Raw genomic sequence first — 26,715 nt, 5'->3', positions numbered from 1 at the left:
GTGCTGCTCAGCTCCCTGCACTGGCACGCTCTGTGTTTCCTATGTGGAGACTGGTCACATCTGTGTGATGCTAGTGCCATGCTTGGCAAATACCTGCTGTGGGTGCCCAGACAGGCCAAATAGGGTGCCAAGAGGCAAACAGCTTCCTTCTCACCAGGCCCAAACATGGTATGAAGCAGAGAAACACCTCACTTCCAGAAAGCTTGTGGTGTTGGGGCTGTACCTCCTCAACTTGATGCCTTGGTCGTGTCTGCTTGAGGAGTGGGGCACGAGGGTGCAGCCCATAGCTGCTTGCTCAGAGGCAGTAAGTCTCAGTACGACTGGTGTCAAAGAGTTTGCATGTGGATTTCACGTGTTGACCTGAATCCAGGCTAGTTTTCAGAAATTAATAGGTTGAAGTGTAGCATAAGTTTGTTAAGCCCTCGCAGGGATTTGGAATTTCCCAGTGTGATCCCCACTGCCTCCAAGGGACAAAGGAGATAAAGGTATTAAGAGCCCGAGTTTTCAGCACAAGCCTTCTCTTAAGTACCAGTTCAAAACACAGCTTTACTTGTCAAGCTGTGAAATGCCAAGTATATCCACACGTCTCAAACTTACTTGTTTGGAGGACAAGGCAAACACTGCCACATAAAAAGCTCCATATTAGTTTCCATCCTCACTCAGGTTTACTGAAAGGTTCTTGGATTTAATGTTGTTTATGGCAACATTTTAACATTAACAGGAAAGCGTTTGGCCAGGTCTCTTCATAGAGCAGGAATTTACACAAGGGTTATAAGGCTCATTGGGGCTAATCCCTGCTAGCACTATACATCATCTGACAGTTGCCAAGGAGACAAGGATAATCTCAGTGAGACAAGATATGCAAGAAGGGTATTTATGGACATTTGCCTAACGATGCTGGTGGAATGCACCAAAAAGTGATTATCTGAGTGCCTTTGAAGTACTGCCTCTTCTGTGGTGACTATGGGAGACTGGGATGCAAGCAAAAAATTTCCCTCTGATATTAAAGTAGTAGCAACTTGGCCTTGATATTTCCAATTCATCCTGCAGTGGCCTCATCCACTGTTGTGCAAAGGGGCAGACCAGGCTTTTGCAGTGTTGTGAGATGGCTGCCCATCTGCCTGTGCTCTGTGCCATCAGCAGACTGTGTAAGTACAAACAAGCCATTTCAGTCTGTGGTGCTGACACAGGCTTAATGAGAACTGTCCTCTTCATGTGCTTGGAATACCAGCAGGTGCCTTGTACTAATGTCTTGTACACCAAGTGATGTGAGGGGAAAGAAGAGTGGAGGGGATGCATATGCACATATAGGCACAGATATGTATGCGCTTTAGCAATGGCTTTCTAGCATAGCCAAGCTGTTACCCTTGTCCCCAGCGTGAACCCAGTTGCACCATGGCCAGCTGGCTCTGGGTGCTTATGTTTCATTCACTCAGCTCTGGGAAGGGTTAACATCATAGACTACTTGGTATGTGCATCTGAAGGGGCATTTTGATCAATTAAACCATTTTCCCTGACCTGAGCTGGCTTATAGCTCTGCTTAGGGAGATTAAAGGAAGCAGGAGAGCTAATATCTTCATTAGAAAGAGTTCATGCTTATAAAAACTTCTGCATCATGTGTTTCACACAGCAAAAAACCTTTTCTTGGCAGTGTACTCTCTGGCCATGAGAAGGGCCAGAGACTGATGGAGGAGGCCTGTGTCTGGGACCAGAAGCACTAAAGCTATCTGGTCTGGAACTGGCCTGAACTGGGCAAATCTTCCCTTCCTGTCTTGAGGTAGTGACCTGTAATGAAGGGAGAAAGGCTGCCTGTCTCCATCCCCCTCCCACAGCTTGACCTTCTTAGTCTGTGGTACTGTCTTTGATGGAGGATTATGAGGGATGGGAAGACGGAAGGAATTTCCCAAATTTTGAAAGCCTGATGCAAATGACTTCCTTGAAAGGAAGAAGCTGCTGAGAGCCAGCCTGTAGCTGATGGGCTGTGTCTCGTGGTGCCAGAGTTAATCTCAGTAAGCACCTCTAAGCTGCTGGGTTGGATAATGCCTGGAATGGAGGAGGCCTCTTTAAATGAAGTAAATCGACCTATTAATCCCCTGCAGGTGGGGTTTAGATTGTAAAAATTAATGGCTACAGTCTCAGTAGAGGTTTCTGCAGTGGCACCTGCCTCCCCTTCAAGGCGTTCTAAATAAAAGGGTGCTTAGTGTGTCTGCTCCAGCCAGTCAAGAAAACAGCTTGTGAGCAATGGTTCTGCCTGCCTCCAGTCCTGCTCTTAATGGCACCATTCTCTGTATGCTTGTTCTGGGGCCATGTCCAGCATGGGCTTCATGTGAAGGCAGGGTGCTGCCCAGGTGATCCTGAGGTGCCTGTGTTCACTGTTGCTCTTAAAGATAAGAAATATGCAATTGTATCTGGCAGAAAAGGATCTAAAATGCTGGTTTCAGGTGTGTATTATCCTTTTCCACCTCTCCATCTGGGTGGAGCTCATTCCTCCGTACCATGAAAGCAAGCCAGATGAGCTTGAGCAGGTTGAATAGTGGTTTTTTAGGCCTTGTCTTGACTGAGATGAATATGGGGTAGCTCATCAGATCTGGGAGCAGTAGTTTCTTGCAATAGAGGTTGATAAAGCAGCCCAAGACTGGGATAGCCCTCCTTCTCTGCAGGGTAAGGGCCTGTGCCCATTGCTCCAGTGCTTCAGGCACAGAAAGGCCCCAGGAAGAGGTAGTATTAGTGAAATCCTCAATTTCATAAGCATTTGCCTTGGGCTCTTAAGGGTTTACGTATTTATTAATCTTCACTAAGTTGCCTGGTCCCTTGTGCTGAGGTAGAGAGGGAAGTAAAGAGTAAGAAGCATATTTAAGAAGAATTTTGTGCACAAAGTGAAATACAACATCCAGTAAAGCCTGGGGAACTAAATCTGGAATAGAGGCAACACCTAAAAAAAATAATTGGAGTTAGCAAATCCCCACAGAACTTCATAGGCAACCAACAGGTGTTACCTGGACAAGTATCACACTGCTAACTTCTAAAACAATCCCTTTTGAACAAACACATTCATTTCAGGCTTTCTCATTTGGCTTCATCTAAACATAAATCTGGTGGAAACTGTGATTTCCCCCTGTATCTGATTGTTCAAGAGCTCATATTCAAGCAAAGGTTGGAACCTACCTCTGAATAGTTCCCTGTTTACATTTGTTTTCACCCTTCAGTTACTTTACGCTCATATAGGGTGAAAATGCAAGTCTGTTCCAAAGCCTTAGAGATCAATTCTTCCTTGTGAGTATTCCTTCAAGCTTCTCTGCCTCTTCCCTTATTCATAAATAGCAAGAAGACCTGATGTTACTGAAATTCTTGCCTGCATAGAAGAGAATCCTCAGATGGCCTCTTTCAGACTTAACTTTGCCCATGCCAAAGCAGAAACTGGCCAGTCCTGCCTGACTGGTGACTACTTGGCTGCTTCCCAAAAGCCTTCTTTGATGGAGACCTTGTAGGATCTCTGGGCCATCTGTTCTCCTATTCATCTAAGCTTATAGCTAGGATGTTCTTCTTCATGCCCAGTCTAAGTCCAACTCATACACATTGCCCTTTATGTAAGGGTTATGGAGAATAAAGCTTGAACTCTCTAATGGAGTAAAAAGACTATTATCTTAGGGTACATTTTCAGTATGGGACACAGCTCACTAAATTCCTAATCCATGCTTCAAAAAAATCCAAACACAAAACAAACCCAATTCATCTCCATTCTGTCAGATCAAGAGAAAAGCTCCAACTCTTGTGCTGAAACCTAAGTGGAGAGGTGACTTTTTCTTTACTAGGGTCTTGTTTGTCAGCTTGGACTGACAATTATTGCCTAGTCTCTCAGAGCCTCAGTGTTCTGGTGTTGCAATAAAATCTACATAAGATATGCTAACCAACTAAAGAATCAAAGGAGAAGTCTTTAAGTACGTCTCCTAAAGGTCCCCTTCTGTTAAAACTTGTGGGTGTTTGCTTGGTCCTGAAACACTTCACCTGCACAAAGGTACTGGGACCATGAACTGTCTTCTGTAAGTATAGACTCTTCCCTCTAGCAAGTCTTAAGGTTTGTACCTCTCTCATGGCCCTGGTGTGAGTGACAAATCTGCTTTTCTATACTTAAGCTGCAGAAGATTTTGGTTTTCCTTGATTCGAGCTCATAGGGAACCAGATACAATGGTGCTTTGTTCAACAAATAGACATGAACAGCTTATGCTAAATAGTGGTCAAATGGAATAGCTTTCTAAGAGCACCTCTGTTACACAGAACCATGCCAAGTCTGGAAGTGGATTCAAGAACAAAACTCTAAGGATGTAGAGAAGAAAGGAATCACAAGGCTAAACTTCCCCCTCTTGGCATACTGGAAGTGGAACCAAGCTAAACCCAAAGGAGCGGAGAGAAAACATGGTCTCATTCAGCTTAAGGAACAAAACTGTAGAGACAGCTATAAAGCCTGAGGCTGGTGGTAACTTAAGCTTCAACTGATTCTGGGGATGTATCCAGAAGTTGACGGAGACTGAGGGACAAAAGGGAAGGGGGAAGCAATGAAGACACAGAACAACAGATGGTTTTTGTCAGATTAACTGCACAGAGGAACTAGTAAATAGTATTTAAAGGGCAAATTCAAGTGATGATGCTTTAGGTACTCATCCCCAAGCCTTGTAACTGTTCTGTGATTGCTCTACGTAGATTACACATCTGCATTACTGTGCTACTCTTGGTAGAATCATAACCCAGCTGAAACTATTAAAGTATTTCTTCCTTTACATGCTTCAGCATTAGAACCTTCCAGGGAAGAATAGTTAGGGAGATAGTGAGAACAACAATGGAAATGTTCCCAATACTTCTAATCTTGGCAGTCCCCGCCTCAGACACTGCTAGGGATCCTGTCCATGAAGGAAGGAGTCTTCTTAGTCCTGGATTTGTGCTCAGAAGAAACTGTGTTTCGATAAATGACATTCTAAACAAAATGTTAAGTTCTAGGCTGTTCTGCAAGGGGCCTCTGATTTAACAGGCAATGAAAGCACCTAATACAGCTGGCAAAAAGAAAACTCAGTGTAGAAGAAACCTCCCTCTTGAGCTATTGTCTACTAAATTGCATTTAGAAAAAGCAAATCCTACTTGGAAACAAAAATAAAGACTTTCATTACAAGATGTGCAAATTTTATAACCCAGAATGGCTCTTTAAAGATCTAATGCTTTTAATTGAGGTTTTCTTTGGTAGGTATTTGCAAATCCTTCAATCATGTTTAGCTCTGGTTCTTGCTTGTAATGCACTGGCTGGATGCAAACACCTTCTGTGTCCTACTTTCTGAAATATCCTGGAGGAAGTGTTTACAGCAAGTGTGAATAAGCAGAAATACTTTGAAAAGGGTATCTTCTGCCCATGTGCTCCTACCTCTGAGCCACTGTGTAATGGAACAGCTCCTATAAAACCTGGACCTGCACAGAATAGCCACTTGAAATTTAGTGCAGTGCTAAAGGGAAGAGGGACTCATTTGGATTTTTATCTCCTCACCCCAGAACAAGTTCAAGTTCAGTTTCCTGTTGGATTCCTGCTTTCAGGTGTTCATGGTTTGGTGGTTCTGATGTCTCGAGGCAGAAACCTTGCAGAAACTCTGGAAGTAGTTTCCAGAACCACATGCTAGAGGTGAAAGGTGGGCTGTCAGCTGGGCTCAGATGAGGTGCAGGGAAGAGCAGTCTGTGGCTGACTACCAGGTGTTTATGAGTACATATATTTGTCCTAGATCGTGCTCTGGAGGCTCATACACTGCTGATAATGCTGCCCACGGTAGGGGGGGCAGGAGGTCTGGGCTCTGGGGGCATCTCACAGGGCCAGTCTCTGCTGCTGCATCCAGGCACCACAAGCCTCTGAGGATGCGAGATGAGCCGTACACTGTGCGGAGGCTGAGCGGCTCCTGCACACAACCACGTCTGTCGTGCTGTGCTCAAGGGGAGATGCATCGCGCCAAGCCCTGGCAGAGTCACCGCTGTGTGGGCTGCCTGACCTGCTTACAAGGGGCTCTCTTTCCCGAGGAAACAAAACCCTTTCGCCCTCCGGCAGGCTCAAAAGCTCGCTGTGGGTGGCACGGACAAGGGGCTGCCCTGGGCATCCCCATGGTCATTTCGGGGTGAGCAGGGCAGGAAGCGGAGGTGCGGGGCTGACACAGGCCGGCAGCGAACCGAGCCTATGGGGGCGGCAGCCGGGGCTCCGCAACGCGCCTGCCGCGGACGTCAGCAGCGCGTCCGCTGACTGCCCTGGCACTGCGGGCAGAGGCATCACACGCGGTTGCCACAGCAACATCACCGGCTGGGACCGCGGCTGCTATCATCTAGCGACGGATGCGCGGTCCCTAGGGACGATGGGGTACCTGCGGCACTGCTCATGGGTGCTGCCCTTCTGCCTGCGAGCAGGGGTTGTGTGGTTCCGCTGCCTCAATAGCAACAGAGTTATTAATGCTCTTTTTTTTTTTTTACCTTAATAGTAATTTGTAACCCTTTCCCAGGGAGGACTTTGCTAATGTTCAGTAGCAGTGCGTGCTTCTGTTTCATCCCATGTATCTGCTCTTTCCCTCAGTGTTCACCAGTACTTAAACCAAAGGATAAACAGGTCTTGCACGAAATGAGTGGGTGCAAAATCTTTGGCCAAGCTCTATAGAGTGCCTCCCCACATCTTCGCTGAAATTGCTCTTTGGTCTTTGCTGCATTTATGCCTTGGTATCTGTATGGCCGTGTTCCAGTTGGCTCCTGGAGCTTTTTTAGAGTATCCTAAAAGGGGGTTAATAGGTGCTGCAAGCTCGGCAAGACTCTCAGCAGAGGGCCGAGCCTTTTTTCCTGCCTGTCTCCCTTCCCCCACATGGATGGCAAGTGAGTGCTACTCAGCAGTGACCTCAAGGTGTTTCTTCATTACCTTCTAGGGCACTGAATCATCTCATTGAAGGACTTTGCAGGCGAGAACATGCAGCTGCAGTCACGTCCTACATTTACAGCTTTAACATAGAAAATCTCAGCACTCCAGTCCTGACGTGGCATGAAGCTGAATTATTAACAAATGCTTACTGCTAGGGGAGAAATAGCTGGTGAGAAGGAGCTTTTTCTGCATGTGCACTCATCAGTATTCACTGAGTGATCAGGGATCTGGTTACCTGGGCTGGCATCTGCTGATGCTCCAGAGCGGTAGGGAGCTGGAGGGTGCTTCATGTGGTTAATGGGAGGTTTCCTGGCCCCAGTGTTTGGCTCTGTCTTGTGCTGGTATCTGCTTTCGTCTCATCTGACCATGTGTAACGTAAGTGTGTTTTATGCCAGGAACAAAGCAATGCTGGAAAGGCTTACCTATCTTCCAAGGAGTGAGTAGCCCTACCTAAAGCTGCCATGAGAAGCAGGTGCTTCAGCCCCTACAACAGGAAGGGAATGCTGCCTTTTCTTGTGCCATCTCTCACCTCCATTGAATTTACACTGCTCAGAGGTCATGCAGATCAAGGTTTGCTATGCAGGACTCCATGCAGTACTGAGTAATTCAGTATGGCATTCCTTACAGTAAGCTACTCCTCACTGAATAGGTCCAGTAAACACTGAGCCACAGCAAAAACTAGAGGTTTTTTATGGCAAAGAATTCAGTGTAGTGACTGATCTGCACCTTGAAATGTGGGGCAAGTCAAAGCCTGAGCTTCGATCCACTTGGGATCCTCTTCCACTTAAAAATAAACCTCCTGAAGCAGTACTTAAATCCAGCCTGACTGACATGCCTCTGTGCTAAGCATGGAGCATCCCAATGGAGTTTTCCTGCTGGAATATTGGAGACAATAAACAAGAAACATAAGGAGGCTTGTATTAAGCATCTGTACAGATAAAATAAGGAATTAAAACCGAACTAGCTCATAGTGTAGTGGCCACAGATCTCTAGCATGGCAAAATCACTGAACCTTGCCCAGCACACTTGTTCCAGTAGCTTTTTCTAATGATTAGTCTGGATTTCTTAAAGCTAGCATTGTTCCTATGCTGACAAACCCAAGAACCAACCATTCACAAAAACCTCCTCAAAACAATAACTAACAACAGAGCTGCCTCTTTTGTCCGTGGCTGACCACAAAATGATGTATTTAAAGTACAAGTGATTTGGAAAGGAGTATATAATATAGTCAGCTCATTCTCAAAACTATGGTTTTCTCCAGTCAAAGGCAGTGCCTGCCAGTCTTCTGAAGCTACACTGCATGTTGCAACATGTGACGTTAGAAACAAAACTCCTTCAATTGAAATAATACTGAAAGGAAGGTTTTGTGGCAAGTAAAACCTCCTTTGGAGACCTGTGGGCTGGCTGATCGTTTTCTTGCTGCACCAGAGGGATCGACTGAAACACCTCATTCTTTGTAGCACGATGTTGGCACTAGATGCTGACTGAATATAAGAACTTGGTGATTGAGGGCCCCTCTGAGGGATGCCGTGGCAGCCAAGCACTCTTCTAAACACAAAGAGCCATTTCAGTGGGGCAAGGTGTCACCCTTCTTCCTGCCACTGAAAACAGGTTTTCATTGCAAAAGCTACCTGAGCTTGACATTGTGAAATCACTTCCTTATGTGCTCAATACCATAAAAGAAGCCCAACTGAACTGGGAAGGATACACCCTCGCCCAAGCTACATGCAGCAAACAGCTACAGGAGCCCAGAGCTTGATAGCAGGAAATGTGTGGGAAAGCCATCTGGTGAAGCCACTTGGAGACAGTGTGAAAGTCTTTTTTCATTCACTTCCTGACAAAGTAGTAATATGTTACCTTGTTATAGGAAGAGGCCTGTTTGTTGTTGTTATTTGCATCAATAGCTTTTAAAAGCCCAAAGGTGGGGACAAGAGTCTTGCTGTGTTAGATGCTCTGGGCACATGTAAGATGAGACCCTTCCTTATACCCGCTCCCCCCAGATTTTATAACGTAAAAGGACAGAAAGCATAGGATTAGTTTATTTTCTTCCAAAAGGGTAACTCAAACAGGTGGGAGAGACTAAAGGAGCTGCAAACAGAACAAAATTCCCAAGCCTTGGCAAAACTGCACTTGACTCTATCTTTACGAATTTACAGTGAGTGCTATGTACCTGTGGTTCTAGGTAGAATCAGCATTTGGCTTGGTGTGGACACGCCATTTCAAGTTACTAGGTGCTTTGCTGTATTGAGGCTGGGGAGGGAAATCAACTCAACATGCAGAAGGGATTTTAATCATCGCTTAGTAAATTAAAAAGTAAGGTTACTGTGGAGATCTTAAACTTGATCTTTGGCATCTGAATCATGTCTTTCACTATGAGCTCCCAGTCCAGCCAACCTAATTTCCACATAGTTTAATACTATTATAATCCCGGTCAATTATCTCTGTTCTAAAAGCAGCAAACCACACCAAAGGCTGTATTTCAAGAGGAGGCGAAGTTCCTTATCATAGAATAACAGAGTGGTTTGGTTTAGAAGGGACCTTAAAGCTCATCCAGTTCCAAGCCCCTGCCACAGGGGCAGGGACACCTTCCATTAGAGCAGCTTGCTCCAAGCCCCTGTGTCCAACCTGGCCTTGAGCACTGCCAGGGATGGGGCAGCCACAGCTTCTCTGGGCACCCTGTGCCAGCGCCTCAGCACCCTCACAGGGAAGAACTTCTGCCTAAGATCTAATCTAAATCAACCCTCTGTCAGTTTAAAGCCATTCCCCCTTGTCCTATCACTACACGCCCTTGTAAAAAGTCTACTTACTATTATTAGGCATGTAAAGTTCTAGATCATAATCTCAAGACCTCAAATCATTTAACAGACCTTATTTCAGCCTCTTGGCAACTCTGAGGCAATAAAGTTATCCCTGTTTTTAGAGACTGGAACACACTTAAAACCCTTATCCTTTTTTCCTTATCAGTCTTTGCCAGAATTGAGGATGGATTTTTCCAGACCTGTGCTTTAATTGCAAGACAGACCTTTATAGATATAGATAGCCCTTTGCTGTCCTTGTGTGGCTGCATGGGAACGTATGCTTGGTTGGCTAGCATTTGTGCCAGGTTTAGGTGAAGAATGTATGTGCCTGAGTTGGCCTTTCATCTCTGGGGAAGGCAGGGTTAAAATCTGTCCTAAAGCTTAATTAGTTGATGAAAGAATGTCACAGCAGCCGAAAGGAGGAGGGGGAGGATGGAGGAGATGGTGGATGCTGTCCTGCTTTGAGGTAAAAGGGCTGAAGCCTCAGAAGAAGCAAAGCTGGACTGTGCAGGCTGTTAGCTCATGAGGCTGAGACTGCCATTTGACATACAAAGCCTAGTGCCACAGGAATGCCTTCCCCAGGAGAGAGATGCTCAAGTGTTGTGAAACTGGGCCACAAGGTGTTAATTGCTGAAAACTAGAAACTCCAGTTTAAAGAGCTAGTACCTGCTAGTGTAGAATGACTCTTACCAGAGAGAAACCTGTCTTCCTGTCCTGAGGGGAGCCTCTAGCAAGGTACACCGTGTCAGGTGGAGCAGAGTTGAGGCTCTGCGTAAGGCTTTCATTGCCTTATTCCAGACTTCTCATAACCCTTTTGTTCCAAACAACCCATTGAGACACAAAATGCAGGTGGAAAATTCAGAGCCAGGAACTCAAGGAGAACACCAGCAACACAAACTTCACAGAAGCTGTAACAGCGCTTCTTTTGCAGGGCTTGTTCTCTCCCTGTGCTCAGTTCACAATCCTTAGCAAGACTCCAGCCTATGGCAGTATGACTAGGCAAGCACATCCATGCAACTGTGCTAGTCCTTTTTGTTTACCAAGAGCCTAAGCAGTAGCAGGAGCCAGAACTATGTGGATGCAGGGTTTAAGCTGCCTCAGGTTTTACATACATAACTTCTTCAGAATGAGAGACCACACAAATAAGACTATGATTGCACTCTGGAGCAGCAAATGTGGAATACTGAGCACCAGTAAACAAGTGCTAAGATGATGCTGAGATTTTAAAAGCCTCAACAAAAGCTCTGGGTGAATGATAACAGACTGTTTCCAACTCTGTTTCAGTTTGCTCTAATTTCTCCTGATTCTAGGAAGTCTGTTTACACCCTTGCTGGATCCATTGCTATATTTGAGTTACTAGCATGTTTTTGCTAGGTGACACGCTCAATGAGCACCATGTTGTGCTTCCACAAGTGTATCCACCTTGTTGGAGCACAACTGACCTCTTCTCCAAGCTGGGACAGGGAGGGCAACACCAAGATTCAGGTCTTTTCCAGGTATGGCAGTTCTGAAGTGGGTGATGAAGACTTTTTGGTAGTAATAGGGGGTTAAAGGAAGAAACCCCATGCTTGGACAATGCACGCTGGTAGGCCTAACTGGGTGGTTCTTTTGCACAAGGCTTAGCTGAGCAGCTGTCTGAGCATCTAGGCTGGGAGAGGCTCCTGTAGCACAGGTGTCATGTAAGGATAATCCATGCAGCTTAAAGCCTAAAGCAAGCTGTCTGGTTTTCCTTTCCTATCTTCGAGACTGATCTTTCTTTCTGTGCTCATGCTGGGGCCATAACAAATCTTGTATTTCCCACCAGGTGATGGAAATCATGCATACACAGCAAGTCACTGAGGGTCACCAAATCTGACGGGAGACGTGTTCTTAGCCCTGGATAGGACATCTGACACAACACAGGAGCCCTGCAAGGGCTTGGTGGACTCTCTCATCCACGTTGTATGTGAAACATGCTCTGTCTAGAGAAGAGGTGAAAGATCTTCACTAGCTCATCTACTGCACGTGAGAGATACTGCTTTAAAAACATGGGTAAACTTAGCGATGTTCCTGAGTTAAGGACATTGTTGGGGTTCGGTTTTTTAGGGGGTGGGTGGTGTTTTTTGTTTTAACCCAGGTAAAAAACAAATCTGCAGACTAAGTGGCTTATTTAGTACTTGACAAGAAAACCTATAGCAGAATGATTGAGGAATGATTTCCTCAAGTGCCAGTGTAGAGTGTTATACCCAAGACCTGCTCTTCCCACCTCCAGAGGCATGGGAAAACTGCATACCCAGATTGAATACCCAGACCTCTACACTTGGCCCCTCTCAGAGCCTTCTGGTCCTAGTGTTGTGATGGAGGTTTTGATCTGCCCTTAGGCAATCCCTGTGTCAGGCCCAGAGCCTCACCTCTGACCGAATCTAGCCTGAAATACGCTCTTACAACATTAGATGGGCCTCTTCAGCATGAGCCTGTGGTGTGTGCTTTTGTTCTGTGCTCTTTTGGGGATAAGCAATTAGTGGGAAGAAAATCTGTTGGAATGTGTTCTCAAACATGAAAATTATGGTTTATAGTAACTGTCCAGGTGGGGAGAGGAAGCCAAGGGTTTAATTCCAGAAGACAGGTAAAATTCTGAGTAATTTTACAATTCACAACCATGCTGGAAGTATTCAGTCAATCTGTCTGATTTGTAACAGTCTCATTATAAATCCTCCTTCATTCAGAGGCAAGTTAAGCTCTTTGCTGGAATGTGCCATTCTGAGGAATTCCAGCAGGTTCTCACACATCTAACCACAGCAAAGTCATCTGCAGGGACACACCATCAGAGAATGACATGGCATGTCCCTTCTACAACATTATAGCCAATGTATGTCAGAAAAGGGAGGCTGGCAAACCCCTTTCACCTTGCTGTCACAGATCAGCCTTTTTCTTGCATGCTACATTTGTTCAGCCTGTTTGTAAAGCAGGAGCAGATTTTGTAAATTGGTTTGGGATACAAAACCAGTTGAGACATTTATGCAGTAAATGACCACTCAACCCAGAAACATAGCTCTGGCCAATGACATGCAGCACTCCTTAAAGGTGTAACATTCACTTTAAAGGCAGCATAGGGATATCTGACCGGATGCAGAACCCTTTTTGTCCCTTAGAGGAAGCTTTCCTTCTCATTTGCCTGCAAGGTGGTTTATAGCAGGACAGGGAGCCTTTCCTGTGCCCCAGGTGGCTGAGTGCCTGCCCGTGCCATGCCGTGCCGCAGCGACTCACCCTGCTGAGCTGGTCCAGGAGTCTTTGGTTCTGTTCGGAGAGTTCCTGGACAGCCCGTGTCTTCTCGCGGTCAGCTTCCCGCAGGTGAACCTGCTGCCTCTCCAGCTCATCCTGCAGCTGCTTCACATCGCTTTCCAGTTCAGACACCCTTCCTTCCCATTCTCCTTCTCTGTTCTCAAATCGCCTCCTCAGTTCATGTTTCTCTTGTTCCAGGTGCTAGATAAAGGGGGAGACGAGGTTAGGAAGGGAAGAAAAAAGTGAATACTGCCTCTTTTTCCTCCTCTATGCTTAGTGATGAAATGTTTTGTGCAGGAAAGTGAATGGTACTATAGAGCGTGACAATGCCATGGAGGTGGCAGTCCCACGGTGGGGCAGGTCACTGGCACAGAACTTGCTCTCCATTCCCAGCAATTGGCCTGTCCTTGGCCTCTGGAGATCAGCACATTGAATTTTTACTGAAACAACTGCCAGAAGAGTAAAGCAGGCTGCATGTCAATGAGTGAAATACAGAGGTCAGGCAGGCCAATTGATTTAGCAGAACCTAGCTTAACTCCAAAGCAATATTTCAGTGGGAAGTGGCAAAATTCTCTTTAAAAATGCCTTTATAGTCAAAAGGATACACACACTGTATCCTTACTGCTGATGAGGAATGTAGATGAGGCATCTCTCTTGTCATATGGGTCTTATGAACAACAGTTGAATCATCTATCCATTTGCTCCTTCTATTCCTGACCCAATTAGTTGTCTGAGAGTTTGATGGTGCACAGTAACTCTATTGTTTGATGGAGTTCACTCTGGAATGGCAAGGGAAGCAGTGTAGTAGTTGCTATAGACATTATGTACATGCATGTTCTGGGCTGCAGGTTTCTTAGAAACCACTCTCAGTTCTGGAGCCTCTGCTTAGGACTGGCTGGAAAATGAGAGACACTGAATTTGGTGGAACTTCTGCATGTTTTAAAGGCTCAGTTAAATGAGGGCTTGACTGAAACAGAGCTGCAAAATCAGGTCAAAAGAGACTTATGTTGGGCCTGTTTGAAAGAATCCCTGCTCTGAAACTCTGAGCTTGAATTTCCCCTGGTGACTGAAGCCATGTGCATAGTTGCAGAACAGTCACAGACTGGGGACATGGGTATGTCCCAAGATTCACAGGGATACCTGAAAGCAGTAGCCTTCTCTTGCTGATTGCCTTCTGTCCCCTAGTATAACTTGCTACCCTCTATTGGATTCACCAGCCTTTTAGGAATGTGTCTTAGCAAAGAACAGAAACCACTGGCCCAGCACTGGCAGCATTTGCCCATTTTTCCCAGGGTATCATTTCCCAGTGAGCAATCCCCATGGGACTTATGATGGGAGGGGGAAATAAACCTGCTAGGAGGGAAAGAAGATTGCAGTGCTTTCATGTGAAATGACTTTTTATTGCTTGTTAGAAACACAGGCTGTGAGGGGGATGTTTCCCTTGGGTGCCTACTGCTGATGACACACAGCCTCCCTTGCAGGGTCTGCCACCTTCCTGAGCAGGTCTGAATGTCAAAGCCCTCCAGTTCTCCAGCAGCCCTCTGGCCTGCATTATCACTCAATCTTCCACCTCGTCTGCTCTGCAAAAGATGCTGTGTATTCTCTTTTTTGACCTCACCTCCAACTCCTTTCCTATGCTCCTTCCAGCCCAGTGTAGCAGCACCCTGCTTGAGTCATTCCAAATCCTTCTGCAAATTCAGGACTTTCTAGAAAACCCTCCATTGCAAGGGAAGGTTGATAGAAACAGTGGCCCAAAGCAAAAGTATTTCCCTATGTTTCAGACACTAAACAAGCACCCCTTGCAAACAAGAGCAATGAGTATTACAAATACTGCTAATGTAGTAAGTAGGCACCAGTTCCCAGCACCAGGCTCATGACAACCACTGTTTGTAGCCTTAGTGTGGCTGGAGCAGCCACAATTTCACTTTCAGCTGTGCACTGGAAGTGCTGTCTCTTACAGCTCTGCCTCCTTCACTGCTAGGCAACGTTTAGAAAGATCTAGGGCCTTCTCTAAATGGAAGATGAAACTTCAGCCTGCTGAGGAGCAGCACGGCAGCCAACTTCCCCAGACATACTCAAATGTGATTTAGAAGCCACCGATAAGACTTGTCAATCATCTAAAAATCACTTTAGTCCTTTACTGCAAATCTTCACTATATATAGCTCTGCTAAAGGGCCATCACAAAGGCTGGAGTTAGGGGGAGAGGAAGAATATCAAGTTTATTCTCTTGTGGTGGAGAAACCAGAACAGGGCAGTGGGGCACAGAGGGAGGCTAAACCAGCCCAGATGTGCTGAATGGTTCCTCCTGCCTCTTCCTCGCCCAGCAGCCTCTCCACTCACCTGCCCTCACCCCAGCTGCAGAGCTGGAGAGGGTTTCTTTGCATGTAGTGATGATAGGGCAGACTGCTGTCCTCAATAGGGGAGTTTCTTGCTCTGTGAGTATCTCTCCATCCACCAGCTGTTCATTGATTTTTACACTGAGCTGCTTTCTAGAAGACATTTTCATGAGCATCTCTGAGAAAAAGAGTGGGGGTAATAGTGGCTCTCTTACATCGTTGTGCAAGAGAGTTGTTCCAAAGGAGGCTGCCTGCACAAGTCTTTTTCTTTGTAATAGCTCTATTTTATCCTCAGAAATCAATAAATAGCTCAATCCACTGAGTTCCCGGCAAACAGCTCTCTCTAGATACATGTAGGTATTTTTCAGAGCAGCCAGCTAACAGAGACGTATCATTAGGGCTTATCTCCTGCCATGCCCAATACCGTAGCTGCAACAGCTTAAGCACAAGGGTTACATATGCTCTGTAACCCGGTACTTGCTGTGCAAATTTAACTTCCGAGGCATTTCCGTGACGAGGTGAGCCGAGCACAGCGCACGTCTCCTCGCCCAGGTAGTACCTGGGGCAAAACGGCACCCGCAGGCACCTCTCGAAGCAGGGTGCTGCAGCCCGTACCTAGGCCGATCTGCCAGCTCGCAGCCGGGGAAGGGGGGAGAGCAGCAGATTTGTCCCCCCCCAGGGCCTAAACAGCGCTTTTCTTAGACCCTTCCTTCCCCATCACGGCCACAGGAGCTCGGTGCCTGCCTCCCGCCCCCGGGGTTTGTCGGAGAAGGGGCCGCGCTCCACGGGTGGAGACGCCGGGGGGCCGCGGCCCTGACGCGGGGAGCCCTGCGGAGCGCTGCGGGCCGGGGGAGGAAGGGAGGGCGGCGGGGCCTCACCTCCAGCTTGTCGGTGAGCTCCTTGTGCATCCTCTCGTACTGGCGGCTCATGTCCTGGTTGCGCTCCAGCAGCGCTTTGCCCAGCCGCGCCGCCAGCACCAGGTCCTTCTCCTTCTGCCGGATCAGCGAGAGCAGCTCGGGGTCGCGGGCAGCGGCGGCGGGCGGCGGCTCCGGCGGTTCCCCGGCGGCCGCCAGCAGCGCCAGCTCCTCCTCCAGGGCCAGCTCCAGGGTGGCGGCCCCGGCCCCGGCGGCGGCGGGCGGCTCCATGCCGCCGGCGCTGTCCGCCTCCGCCGGTGCTGACCCGGCGGCGGGCAGGCGCAGGCACGGCGCCGACATGGCCCTGCGCGCCGCCGCCGCCGCTCCGCTGCGCCCCCCGCGCCCGGCCCGTGCCTGCGGCTGCTGGGCGGGGAGCGCCGCCGCCCCCGGCTCCCGCCCCTCGGCGCCGGGCTCCGCCGGCGGCCGCGCCCCGCGCTCGTGGAGCTCGGCAGGGTCAGGGTGAGCTTTGTGCGGGGCACGGAGCCCGCAGCGCCCGCGGCCAGCGGGTGCCCCTGTGCCTGCTGCAGGTCAGAAGTGCCCCCGAGCATCGGGGTGTCCTGAGCAGCGCGAGGAGGGAGCCTGGCACCCCCCGAGCGAGCACAGCGCCTTTCTCCTCCTTGCTACCTGCTCCTCAGCATCTCTGACCCGGCTCTTTTGGGCAGCAGTCTTTCTGCTCAGCAGTTCTCCCTTGGAGAGCTGACTACAGCTTCCAACAACCACCGGGGTTTACGTGCAACTTCAGATTGTTTAGGATGTTCCCGGGTAAAATTTGCCTTAAAAGCAGCCTTAGGGAACGTTGGGAGCTGTAGTTCTGCGCATAGCACCCTTCTCTTAGGGAGGAGACTCTACAGGGGACAGGACCTGGAGGTTTTTCAGGTTTGGCGTTGTTGACTTTCTCCCCCCTTAGATCCAGGCATGACTTTGGGTTTGGGCACAGGAGGGAAGCTGAGGCAGAGTAAGGCAGGGTAAAGCTATGTATTTGTGACATGTCCTCAGTTTCAAGCAAAGCTTTAGCAGTCATTGAACAGAATAAGGAAACCTGTTATTTTGACTTGTGAGTTCTGCAGAAATAAATGATGACTTTTGCAGCTTCTCTCTTTAGACCGTGTTTCCGTGGGGCTTGCTTTCCTTCCTCCTACAGAAGATCCACTTAGACCACGTTGATGTGTATGCAGTTGCCCCAGCACATCAATCCAAGGGTGTTTTGGGCTGGAACAGCTGATGGCTGATGCATTTTTCTAGGAGGGCTGGCTCCTGCCTCGCTTCAGACCCAGGGCCCTGGAGAGCTGCTGATTATTCATAACGGTTAGAGCATGAATTGTGGGAATGCAAAGTTCCCTCTGGCCATCTGCCACTGGGACTCAGCCTGTTGTGGGGTACCCCCTGACAGCCCTGCTAGCAGGGCTTGGGGATACTTGGCCCTGTTCCTGGTGGCGTCAGTTAGTGCTAGGGCTGCATTTCGTTGTGTGAGCACCTGCTGTCCAAAGACCAGGCAGAGACCCGGTACCTTGTGCCATGCTGCCTGCCAGCACCCACGCCAGCAAGTGAGCTTTTGACTGTTCCAACTGTGATTTCTTTTGCACTGGTGACCCAGAGGTGACACCTTCTTTATCTCAGTTCCCCCAGGCACCCATTTTGCTAGACCTTTTGTCCTTGCAATCAACTGATGCTTCCACTGCTGGCAGTGGGACTTGCCATAAGGCGTGATGATTTGAACAGTATTGGCCCTTTTAAAAGAATCCCCTGTTCTATGTGTGCTTTCACAGGTTTCATCATTGCTATTTAAACACAGGAAGATGTTTAATATTTAAACTGATTGTGAGCACCTTCTGCTGGAAGCATCTCCTACAGCAAACCAAGCCTTCTGGTGTGATTAATGAAATCCATTGTGGCACTAATTTTCATTCCTAATGCTTCTTTCAGTGTATAAAGCAAAAAGAGATTATCCTGAGATGGTTTTAATCCCTCAAACGAGCCAGAAACAAAACCCATAGCTGTAGCTATTAGGATAGGGATGGAAAAAAAGCTATTGCTTGGATGGAGAGAAAAAGCACATATAAATCAGTGCTATGGATTGTAGACATGCCACCATCTCGGTCAGGCATCTCTACAAGCTTAATGTTCATTTGGGCCCTGTTAATTGCAAAACATAAGTGTTACCCAGAGTACCCTGGGTTAAAGCTTTGTTTGCAGCACCACCTGTTACTGACTTCCACTTAAAATCTACTGTCCTTTGAATGTAATTATTTATTTGAGTCTTTAGAAAGATATTAGGTTACTGATTTTTAAGAGTGATTTTATGTTACTTTCCTAGTGTTTTATCTTGTATGTTTTATCCCAGTCAAATATCAAATATGTTTATTTGATATATATATCAAATATCAAGACAAACTATTAAGAACACAACAGCATGGTTTCTTCACAGTTATTATCTCTTAGGATCCTAAAATGTATTTCAGCTTATTGCTAGGACAATTGCTGTCCTGTTTTTGCTCTTCTTCCCCTAGTTAGGCCTGGTTATGTCCTTTGGAGAACCTCAGCCTAGAAAAAAGAAGAATGAGTGAAGTGAGTCAAGCAGGAGCTGGGTATTTTTAATTGCACTGAATTGAGACTTCACTACTCAGGTGCTAAGAACTGCAAATAGGGAGTATTTCTTGTGGAGATATGGATCAAGCATTTCAGGAGCTGATGCTTTTACAGCACAGAAGATTCCTGTGTGTACAGCACAAATTATCTTCCAGCAGGGAAACCACCACAGGGAATGGCCCTTTCTGAAAATGCAAAAGGGCCAAACTGATTCAAGCCCAGAGAACTGAGAGCAGCAAATACTAATGCAAGTGATGTCATAACAAACACAAACCTGTCCCCTTGTCCAGGACCCATGAGGGCCTTCTGTGTGGTGTTAGGGAACAAGGTGAAAATAAAGCATTGGTATAAGAGAGTAGTGTCAGATTGCCTGTAAGAGGAGCAGTCATTCTTTTCTTGCTCAGGTGGAAAACTTACAGGGCTGTAAAAGAAATCAAGTAAAAAAGTCCTAACCTGTATGGGGAAAAGGGACAGCACTGACTTTGTCACGATGTGATTTCCCCTTCTTCCTTTCCCCCCTCTTCTTGCTTTTCCCCATTCTATGGCTACCAAATTCAGTCAATAAACTGTGGGGATGGCTGGAGAATTTAACTGCAGGAGGAATTCAGGGCCACTGAAACAAGCAATCCAGCTTAAGCTATGGTTATGGCACTGGGTATTGTCCTTCCTAAGGGTCAAGGAGAGGTGAGCTCTAAGCTCCGCAGGCTCTTAAAGCCCAGTGTCAGGTGTATTATTAAAACTGGTGCTTTGAAATGAGTGTTCTGCCTCCCAGGGACTTCAGCAGTTGGTCTCTGCAAAGGGAGTGTGGCAGTGGGTTTGGACCTTTGCTGGTTACACCATCAAATACTGGTATATGTAGGACTGTACAAGTTAAGCAGACAAAACATTTTTCACACATCAGAAAAGCTGTAAATCCACTAAATGACCAGGTGCTTTAATCAATGCTGTGAGAGCAGCACTCGAAAAACAAGCACTGCATGGGATCATCCTGTTTAATTTGGAGTAAGGGGAGAAAAAGATGTGTTGTGGGAAAGCCACAGCCAGACCTGTAAAACCAGATTACTGTCCTGTGCTTTTCAAGGTAACTGTGGTAAGAGAGGAATTCCCATCAGCATCCTTAATCTTCCTGTCAGTGGGCTGACCCCTTCGAAGGGAGGTGGCACAAGCTCTCAGGTTTCTGTTGCTGTGCACTCTCTCCCCCTCTTCTGAATGATTAATTGCTTTATTCTCCTCTTTTCTTTACTGCACTTTATTTCTGACAAATGCTTTAGTTATTCCTGTTGTTTGTGTACCTCCATGCTGAGGTGTTTCAGTGTACCAGAGCCTCCTCCTCCTGCAAGATGGGCAGCAAGAGGTGTAGGCAGCCTAAGAGGGTTTGCTCAGAGTTTGCAGCTACCTAACTGAATAATTAAAGGCAATACGTGTCTTGCTTTTGAAGCAGCCCAGAACTGCAAAGCCAGAGACAAGGCTCTTGTGTGATCTTCTTTCTCTTTGCTTCTGTAATGTCCAAAGCTATCTGGTATGAGTGTGCCCAGGTTTTACCTGGGGCTGGGTAGATGAAATTCAAGATGGGAAAGTGTACTTGCAGAGGTTGGTAAGGGAGAAGAGAACAGAAGTTTCTGGTTGCGTAGAAGGGAAAAGAAAGGGGTTGTGAGTGTTAGTCAAGCAACATATAGTAAAACAAAGATCATGCTGAATCTTCCCAAGACTCAAGGTCCCCATTGAGTTTCTGGCAAGTTTGTTGTTTCCCAAGGTTAGCAATGTTAGGTCAGTTAGAGCAGAAGCAGCACTTTTCCACCAAGGTGACTCATAACATCACAGGCAGGGGAAAAATCCCTTGACTGCTAAGGGAATAGAGCATGGCCTGAGTGACTCAGGACTGCCTAAGGACAGAGCCAACACCACACTGTGCTCACCTCACTGCCTGCCTGCAAGGAGCAAGGCGTGAAAGGGAAAATAATAGAGTAATAGTTTTGACTTGTTATATGGCACATATGAGCATCATCCTGAGACATCTATGAGTTAGAGTCCTAAATACTTTGTATTACAGCTTTTAATCACTTTGAGGTGTGATGTTTGGAAGCATGCTGTAATAGTCTCTTCAGAACAAAGCTGGCAGTGCTGGGGGACAAGCAGAGCTCCTCTGGTGCTAGTGGAGTTGCATGGACAGTATTTCAGTGCAGCTGACTTGTTTGGAGCACCACACCAGCAGTTTGACTTTGTTTCACACATGGCTCTGAACACCCATACCTGCTGCTTTGTACCCAGGACTCCTTCTTGACATACCATGATCCAGGTAGACTCTGGATGTGGGACCCTCTTACTGGGACATCTTCCAACACTTACCCCAGGAGGACTCACATCCTCCCATACTCTTGTGCCAGCTGCAGGGATTGCCACCTTGTGCCTTCAGCATCCTGTTACAGACACATGCTGCTGCCCACAGGAGGAGTAAAGATGTAATGGCTCCATGGGTAGGTGCAGATCTATATCTAGACTACGGCTGGGGTTGTTTTTTAATGAAACAGGGTTTTTCAGCAGTCGGTGTGAGTTACTCACTTTTGAATCTTATGACAATGTTTGACAAAGTCTTTGTGGAACAGCCACTCCTATTAAAAAGGAAAAAGTAGCCTGTGACTTTGCTCATATGACGACACAAACTTAGTGAGATGTTTTGCTTGTTTTTCCTTATAGGAAAACCTTTAGGTCCTAAAATTACCTGTCACGTTGTTGGCCATGAAGTTCTCCAACCATTAAATGACTGGACATGACTTTGTGGTTTGTTGTAGGGGAAGAATATTTGTTCAGTATCACTATCTGCTTCTTATGGATATGCTGCACTTTGTAAATAGGAATGATGGTCTTTGATGTAGCATTGTTGAATTGTAAGTGACCATGTTGACATGAAGCCATCTTGGCTTTAATGCTGTCCCCTTCACTCACTGTGGTGGTCAATGATTTCATGGCAACTCTGCCAGGTATTTTTGCTTCATTGAGCAGTTATGTTGTTATGGGAACTGGTATTCTGTAAATGATCTGAAGAGAGGCCTGATTCACTTCTTGGGAAGGAGGTTTGAAAGTACAGGATAACCAGGTTTTAATTAGCTCTATATTTATTTGTGTGATGACTAATCCTTAGGGCCCATTAACTCCTTTGCAAATCCCAGCAGTTGTTGTCAGTTGTTGTCCCTCATTAGAGAATGTGTGACCAGTGGACATGCACAGCTGAAGCCGAGCTTGTTCCTGCCTGTGTTTAGGTGACATCCCCCCTCCAAACCTTGCCAGACTGGGAGAACATTTGTGTGTTCCATCTGCAGGGCTCATGAGCTCCAAACCCCTTGACCTGGCTGTGTGCTGGCCAATGCTGCATGCAGCTGTGGCAGAAGGATGGGTCCTTTTGCCTTCGAGACCAAGACTTATGGGGGACTGACAATGCAAGGCATTATCAACCTGATAGAAGAACCTCTTGCTTCTGTTCAATCATTTAAACATTTTAGAGAGGCTGTGTGTATAACAGAGTTTCCTTCCCATCTACTGCTACGTTTTTTTGCTTTCAAATAAGGGAATGGCCAGCCTTGGGTGGTTTTTGGTTTGAGGTGTTTTGCCCAGACAGAATCTACACTTTCAACTGGTGCAAAGGAACACCCTTATTTACTAACCCCAAGCACCTGGAAAAAATCACAAAGCCTGAACTGTCACATCATAGAATCATAGAATGGTTTGGGTTGGAAAGATCATCTAGTTCCAATTGAAGATCACCCAGTTCCAACCTCCCTGCCATGGGCAGGGATGCCTCACCCTAGACCATGTCGCCCAGTGAGGAGCTTGACAGTCCTGCCCTGTTGGAGGCATCCTGATACGTGCAGCACAAAAGCTTTCTGAAAGAGCTTTTGCAGCAGCCATTACCTATGGGAGGAGCAGTGTTTCATCCCCAGAGCTGTTTCTTCAGCATGTTTCAAGAGCATGAACTACAATAAACATGTAGGTGGAAATCCATTGAAGTAATTCAGTTGCTCTTGGTTAGCTGAAGCTCATTTTGCATGGCTGAGGGACCCTGTATTAGCAAGAGTTAGTGCTATTCCCCAGTATCCTTCTCCTTTTCATGCTTTCAAGGTGTGGTTTCTTTACTTCTGTTTCTTTTAAACAGTTAGGATACTAAAAAAAGCATTATACACACCTTATACACACCTTATACACATTAATCCTAAGCCTGAACTTAAAGGCCTGATCTTTTTGGCATCCAGATGCAGAGTCAGGCAGGGGCAGACAGGGAGAGATGCCTATCAGTGTGTGTTCTGGTAATAGGATCATACTTGGAAACGTTCCTGTTTTTCACCTTGCCCATATCAGTTCAAGCTGGCAAAGCCAGGTGTTGCTTCTTAATAGTGAACAGATACGAAATTGCTTCATAGCATTCACTAAACACTAGCTCACAAAAACCAGATGAAATGGGTGTTCAGAAAGAAACCAACACTAAAAAAGGAATGAAAGAAGTAACAAAACCTCTTAGTATTTCAGTTGGGTAAGTCCAAGTGGCTTTTATATAAAATGTGCATTCCTCCTGAAATAGCTTATGGAATGTGAAGCATCTGTGAATACCACAGGACAGGGCCACACAGGGACATCAGCCTGGGCCCCAGGAAAAGTGGCTCTGCCTGGTGGTTCAGAGCAGGAGCCTGTCCTCCTTTTGGCTCCGGAGGGCACCTGGAAATCTGTCTTTCCTCTGCTGCCCTGGACCGTGGGGAACACTGCAAGCATTAGGAAGAGAGCTTCCAGATGAGGAATTGTTTTCCTGAGTAGTGGGATTTAACGTGGGGGTTGTGATCAGCCTTGCTATAAAAATACCCAGGGCTTAATCTCTCCAGAACGATGAAAATCCTGTGCCTTCTTGAAGTTTCTGGTTTCTAAATCCCCTTCAGTTTGTCAGCACCTTTCTGCTTCACAGGATGGAGAGCTGCCAGACTGGTGTCTCATCTCTCTGGGGTCTGCTGCCCACGTAGCAGGGAGTACATTCACATTCAAACCAGCACACTTGGTGATGCGAGAGTGCCCATCGGCTTCAGCTGGCAGTAAAAGAGATTTGTTTGGTGGGGTTTTGTTATAAATGTGGTTGCATATTGCTGTATGAGGACAATTCACAATGAAATGAAACTTGTAATGAGTCCTTTCTATTTTATGCTCATATTTATGTATTAGAATTTTCAAGAGAAAAAGAATTGCCAAGTAATAGCTAAGACAGACTGCTGAATCATGGGTATTGGTTTCTGTTGTTTAATTACCTACAGGCTGCACTAACCTTCTGGAAAGACAATTGCAGAACTTCCTATACAGTGCTTCAGCTCTCCTTCTTCTGGCAAATGCTTTCTTTAGGATTAAAAAGTAAATTATTTTCCATCATTTATAGTGCTCAAAAAGATTAATGCATCTTTTCTCCCTGTTTGGGGACTTCTATCACTAACAGAAGCATGACTTTGAGAGCTCTTTTGTCTGCTTTACTGCTAGCAGAAGAACTCTGTATGGCACTATGAAAAGATCCCTTAATAATATACGTATGATGTCATCTGCTTCTGGAAAGGCAGCACAACCACACTTTCCTAACCCTGCACACCATTTCTTCCTGTAGTGTCTGCTTTCCAAGGAGCCCAGAGATCCTTGTAGGAACTATAATGAGGTGCATCTTGGGGTAACACTGTCCTGTGATCACTGTTCCCCTGTCACAGAGGGATGAAGACTAGAGAAGAGAAGTTGGCAGTAACTGGCCAACAGTTCCCAATGCCAGGTCACATACGAGTCTGATGCTGAAGTTGCAACCTACAGTCTTAGCCCTTACATCTCAGTTTATCTTGAAGAACCAAGTCATGAGAGGAAAACAAGAGATCCTGTTAGTGTCTTCCTCTAATGACCACACTTTGGTTTTTGAGACAGACTCCTGAGGACCAAGGAAGGAGATGCTAAAACACAGCTGAAGTCACAGATGAGTAATGGCAATGGTATTGAAAAAGCTGAATAAAACATGAGCAAGAGAGAAGGCTGCAGCTCCAAAGAGCTTGAGATCAAAGCATGACACATGGAAAGCATGAAAGTGATTAGTCTTAGATATCAGAAAGGAGAAGGGGAGAGAATGAATCCGTATTACAATAATTTTACTGGTCAATTTTTAAATTGTGAGAGAAATTGTGCTTGTAATTTAAAAAAGACAAAGTGTTTCTTTATTCCTACTGGAGGACCTAATTCACATGTGCTGTAAATGTGTTGGGACAGAAAAATCAAAGTGTCTCAGTGCTGCGAGGCGCTCTCATCAGATCATAGTGCCTTTTGAAGCTGTAGCTCAGTGATTGATTAGAGAAGATCTAATTAACTAACTACATTATAGGAAAAAAACAACCATGGAGGAAGTTGTGATACTCTGGGTATCACATTCATCACAATCTTTGCTCTGCTGCATGGGTGTGGGTGTTCTATGGAAAAGCCAAACCTTCATTCAATATATGACCTGAAAATAAACTTTAAGATTAATAGTTTCCTTTCTCTTTTTGTTTTGCCTTTCCCATACAATTTCTCTGCATACTTCTAGACATTTCAGGAAGTGCATAGACCATATTCATCACTAACATATTCAGCATTAACTGTTTAAATCTAATATTCACCCACACATGATCTATATGGGGGTGAAATATGGATATGAACATTACCTTAATAAAGTATCTTCTATTCTTGTTTCTCATTTTAAATTTTGCTTTATAGATTCTGTGCTGCAGAGACTAGGCAAGCTCAGTCCCATCAGGAATGACGTCTGTGAACACTTAGTGCAGCCTTGGTCTGATTCCACAGTCAGTGTCACCCATGGAGCGTGTGAAAGCAGTGTGACCTGAAACATGACAAAGGAGAGAGGTGACAAACAATAAAGCCAAATGTTATTCATTGGGATTGATGATCACTTTGGTGTGCTGTCATAAAAGGATATAGAGATCATGAGCATATTTTGCTCTCTTCAATGCAGAGACTATGATAAAAACCTACAGCAGTTCAGGCTCTCCAGCAGAGCTTGCTTTGGCTGATTGCCCTTTCATACCTGTCGTGGTTTGGACTGTGATTCTCTTCCCTCTTGGAGGTCAGGTTGTTTTATAAAGCTTCTAGACCTTTGCCTGACAAGATCTTTTGAACTACGTGGAATCAACCTTGTTGGGCAGGAAGCCTTCTTGTGTGCATTATTCCAGGGCTGTGGGCTAGCTTGCATCATCTCCCCACGTACTTCGGTATCCAGTTTCTTTCAGAAACACTTTACTATGAAAAGAACATCTTAGTTTAAATGAATATAAATTTTGCCTGGTTTAACCATCCCTTTTTAGGTTAGTGTCAGATACAGCTTTATGGCAAGAACTTAATACATGTTTGTATTTTCCCTCACAGTTTTGATTCAAAGACATTGCCTTCAGAGATGAATACTGCTTCAGCAAATGTATGTTTAAATGAAGAAATTTCAGCAAAGGCCAAACGAGAGGGAAGTAACTACCTTTTAAAACATTATTGAGTGTCCTCCTGAAAGAGGCTATATGGCTTCCCTGTGCAACATAATCTGTCCCAGAGCTAGTAATTCTAGCTATTCCCTGGGTTGGTTTTGTGCTATTCGGTGTAGTGACAGGTAAGGCACCCACTGGGTCAGTTTTACTCCATTTTTTAACCCCAAAAGAGTAACCTATATACAAAAAAAAAAAAAATATTCATGGGCTTGCCCTTCAAGTGTTTTTGTTTGTTCATTGTTTCAGAAGTTATTCTGTTGGAAAAAGATGCTTCCACATAAAACGATACATCTGCAAAGCTCATGAAATACTGTCTTACTCTTTCGAGGACACCGACATCCTTCTCCTGTACAGAAGCCTCCCTAGGACCTTGCTGTAGG

General features: G+C 46.1%; 1 protein-coding gene and 1 long non-coding RNA gene across 4 annotated transcripts in view; one reads left to right on the top strand and one right to left on the bottom strand.

The window, feature by feature from the left end:
• BICDL1 (BICD family like cargo adaptor 1) overlaps positions 1–16,544 on the bottom strand; it is a 47,635-nt gene extending 31,091 nt beyond the window's left edge. For 2 of the 3 annotated variants that reach the window (XR_009728033.1, XM_061370579.1), the window contains exons 1-2: positions 16,194–16,529; positions 12,964–13,179 (exon numbers count right to left, since the gene is read on the bottom strand). Coding sequence is in view for 2 of the 3 variants with exons in the window: in XM_061370579.1 (XP_061226563.1) it covers positions 12,964–13,179; positions 16,194–16,529 (552 nt within the window). In the remaining variant the exon portion in view is untranslated. Of the gene's footprint in view, positions 1–12,963; positions 13,180–16,193 lie in introns of all 3 variants that reach the window. The other variant, XM_061370580.1, reaches the window with a different exon arrangement.
• LOC133221518 (uncharacterized) lies at positions 6,481–8,311 on the top strand. Its single transcript, XR_009728018.1, has 2 exons — positions 6,481–6,635; positions 6,927–8,311. It is a non-coding gene; the product is annotated as an uncharacterized LOC133221518 (long non-coding RNA).
• Positions 16,545–26,715: the final 10,171 nt, after the last annotated feature.

Source organism: Neopsephotus bourkii, unplaced genomic scaffold (genome assembly GCF_033783945.1).
Source record: "Neopsephotus bourkii isolate Nb327-2 ecotype Australia unplaced genomic scaffold, CSIRO-AGI_Nbou_v1 NB_1542, whole genome shotgun sequence".
Taxonomy (NCBI): Eukaryota; Metazoa; Chordata; class Aves; order Psittaciformes; family Psittacidae; genus Neopsephotus; species Neopsephotus bourkii.
Note: the sequence above shows the minus strand (reverse complement) of the source record. Positions and strands in the feature narration are given on the sequence as shown.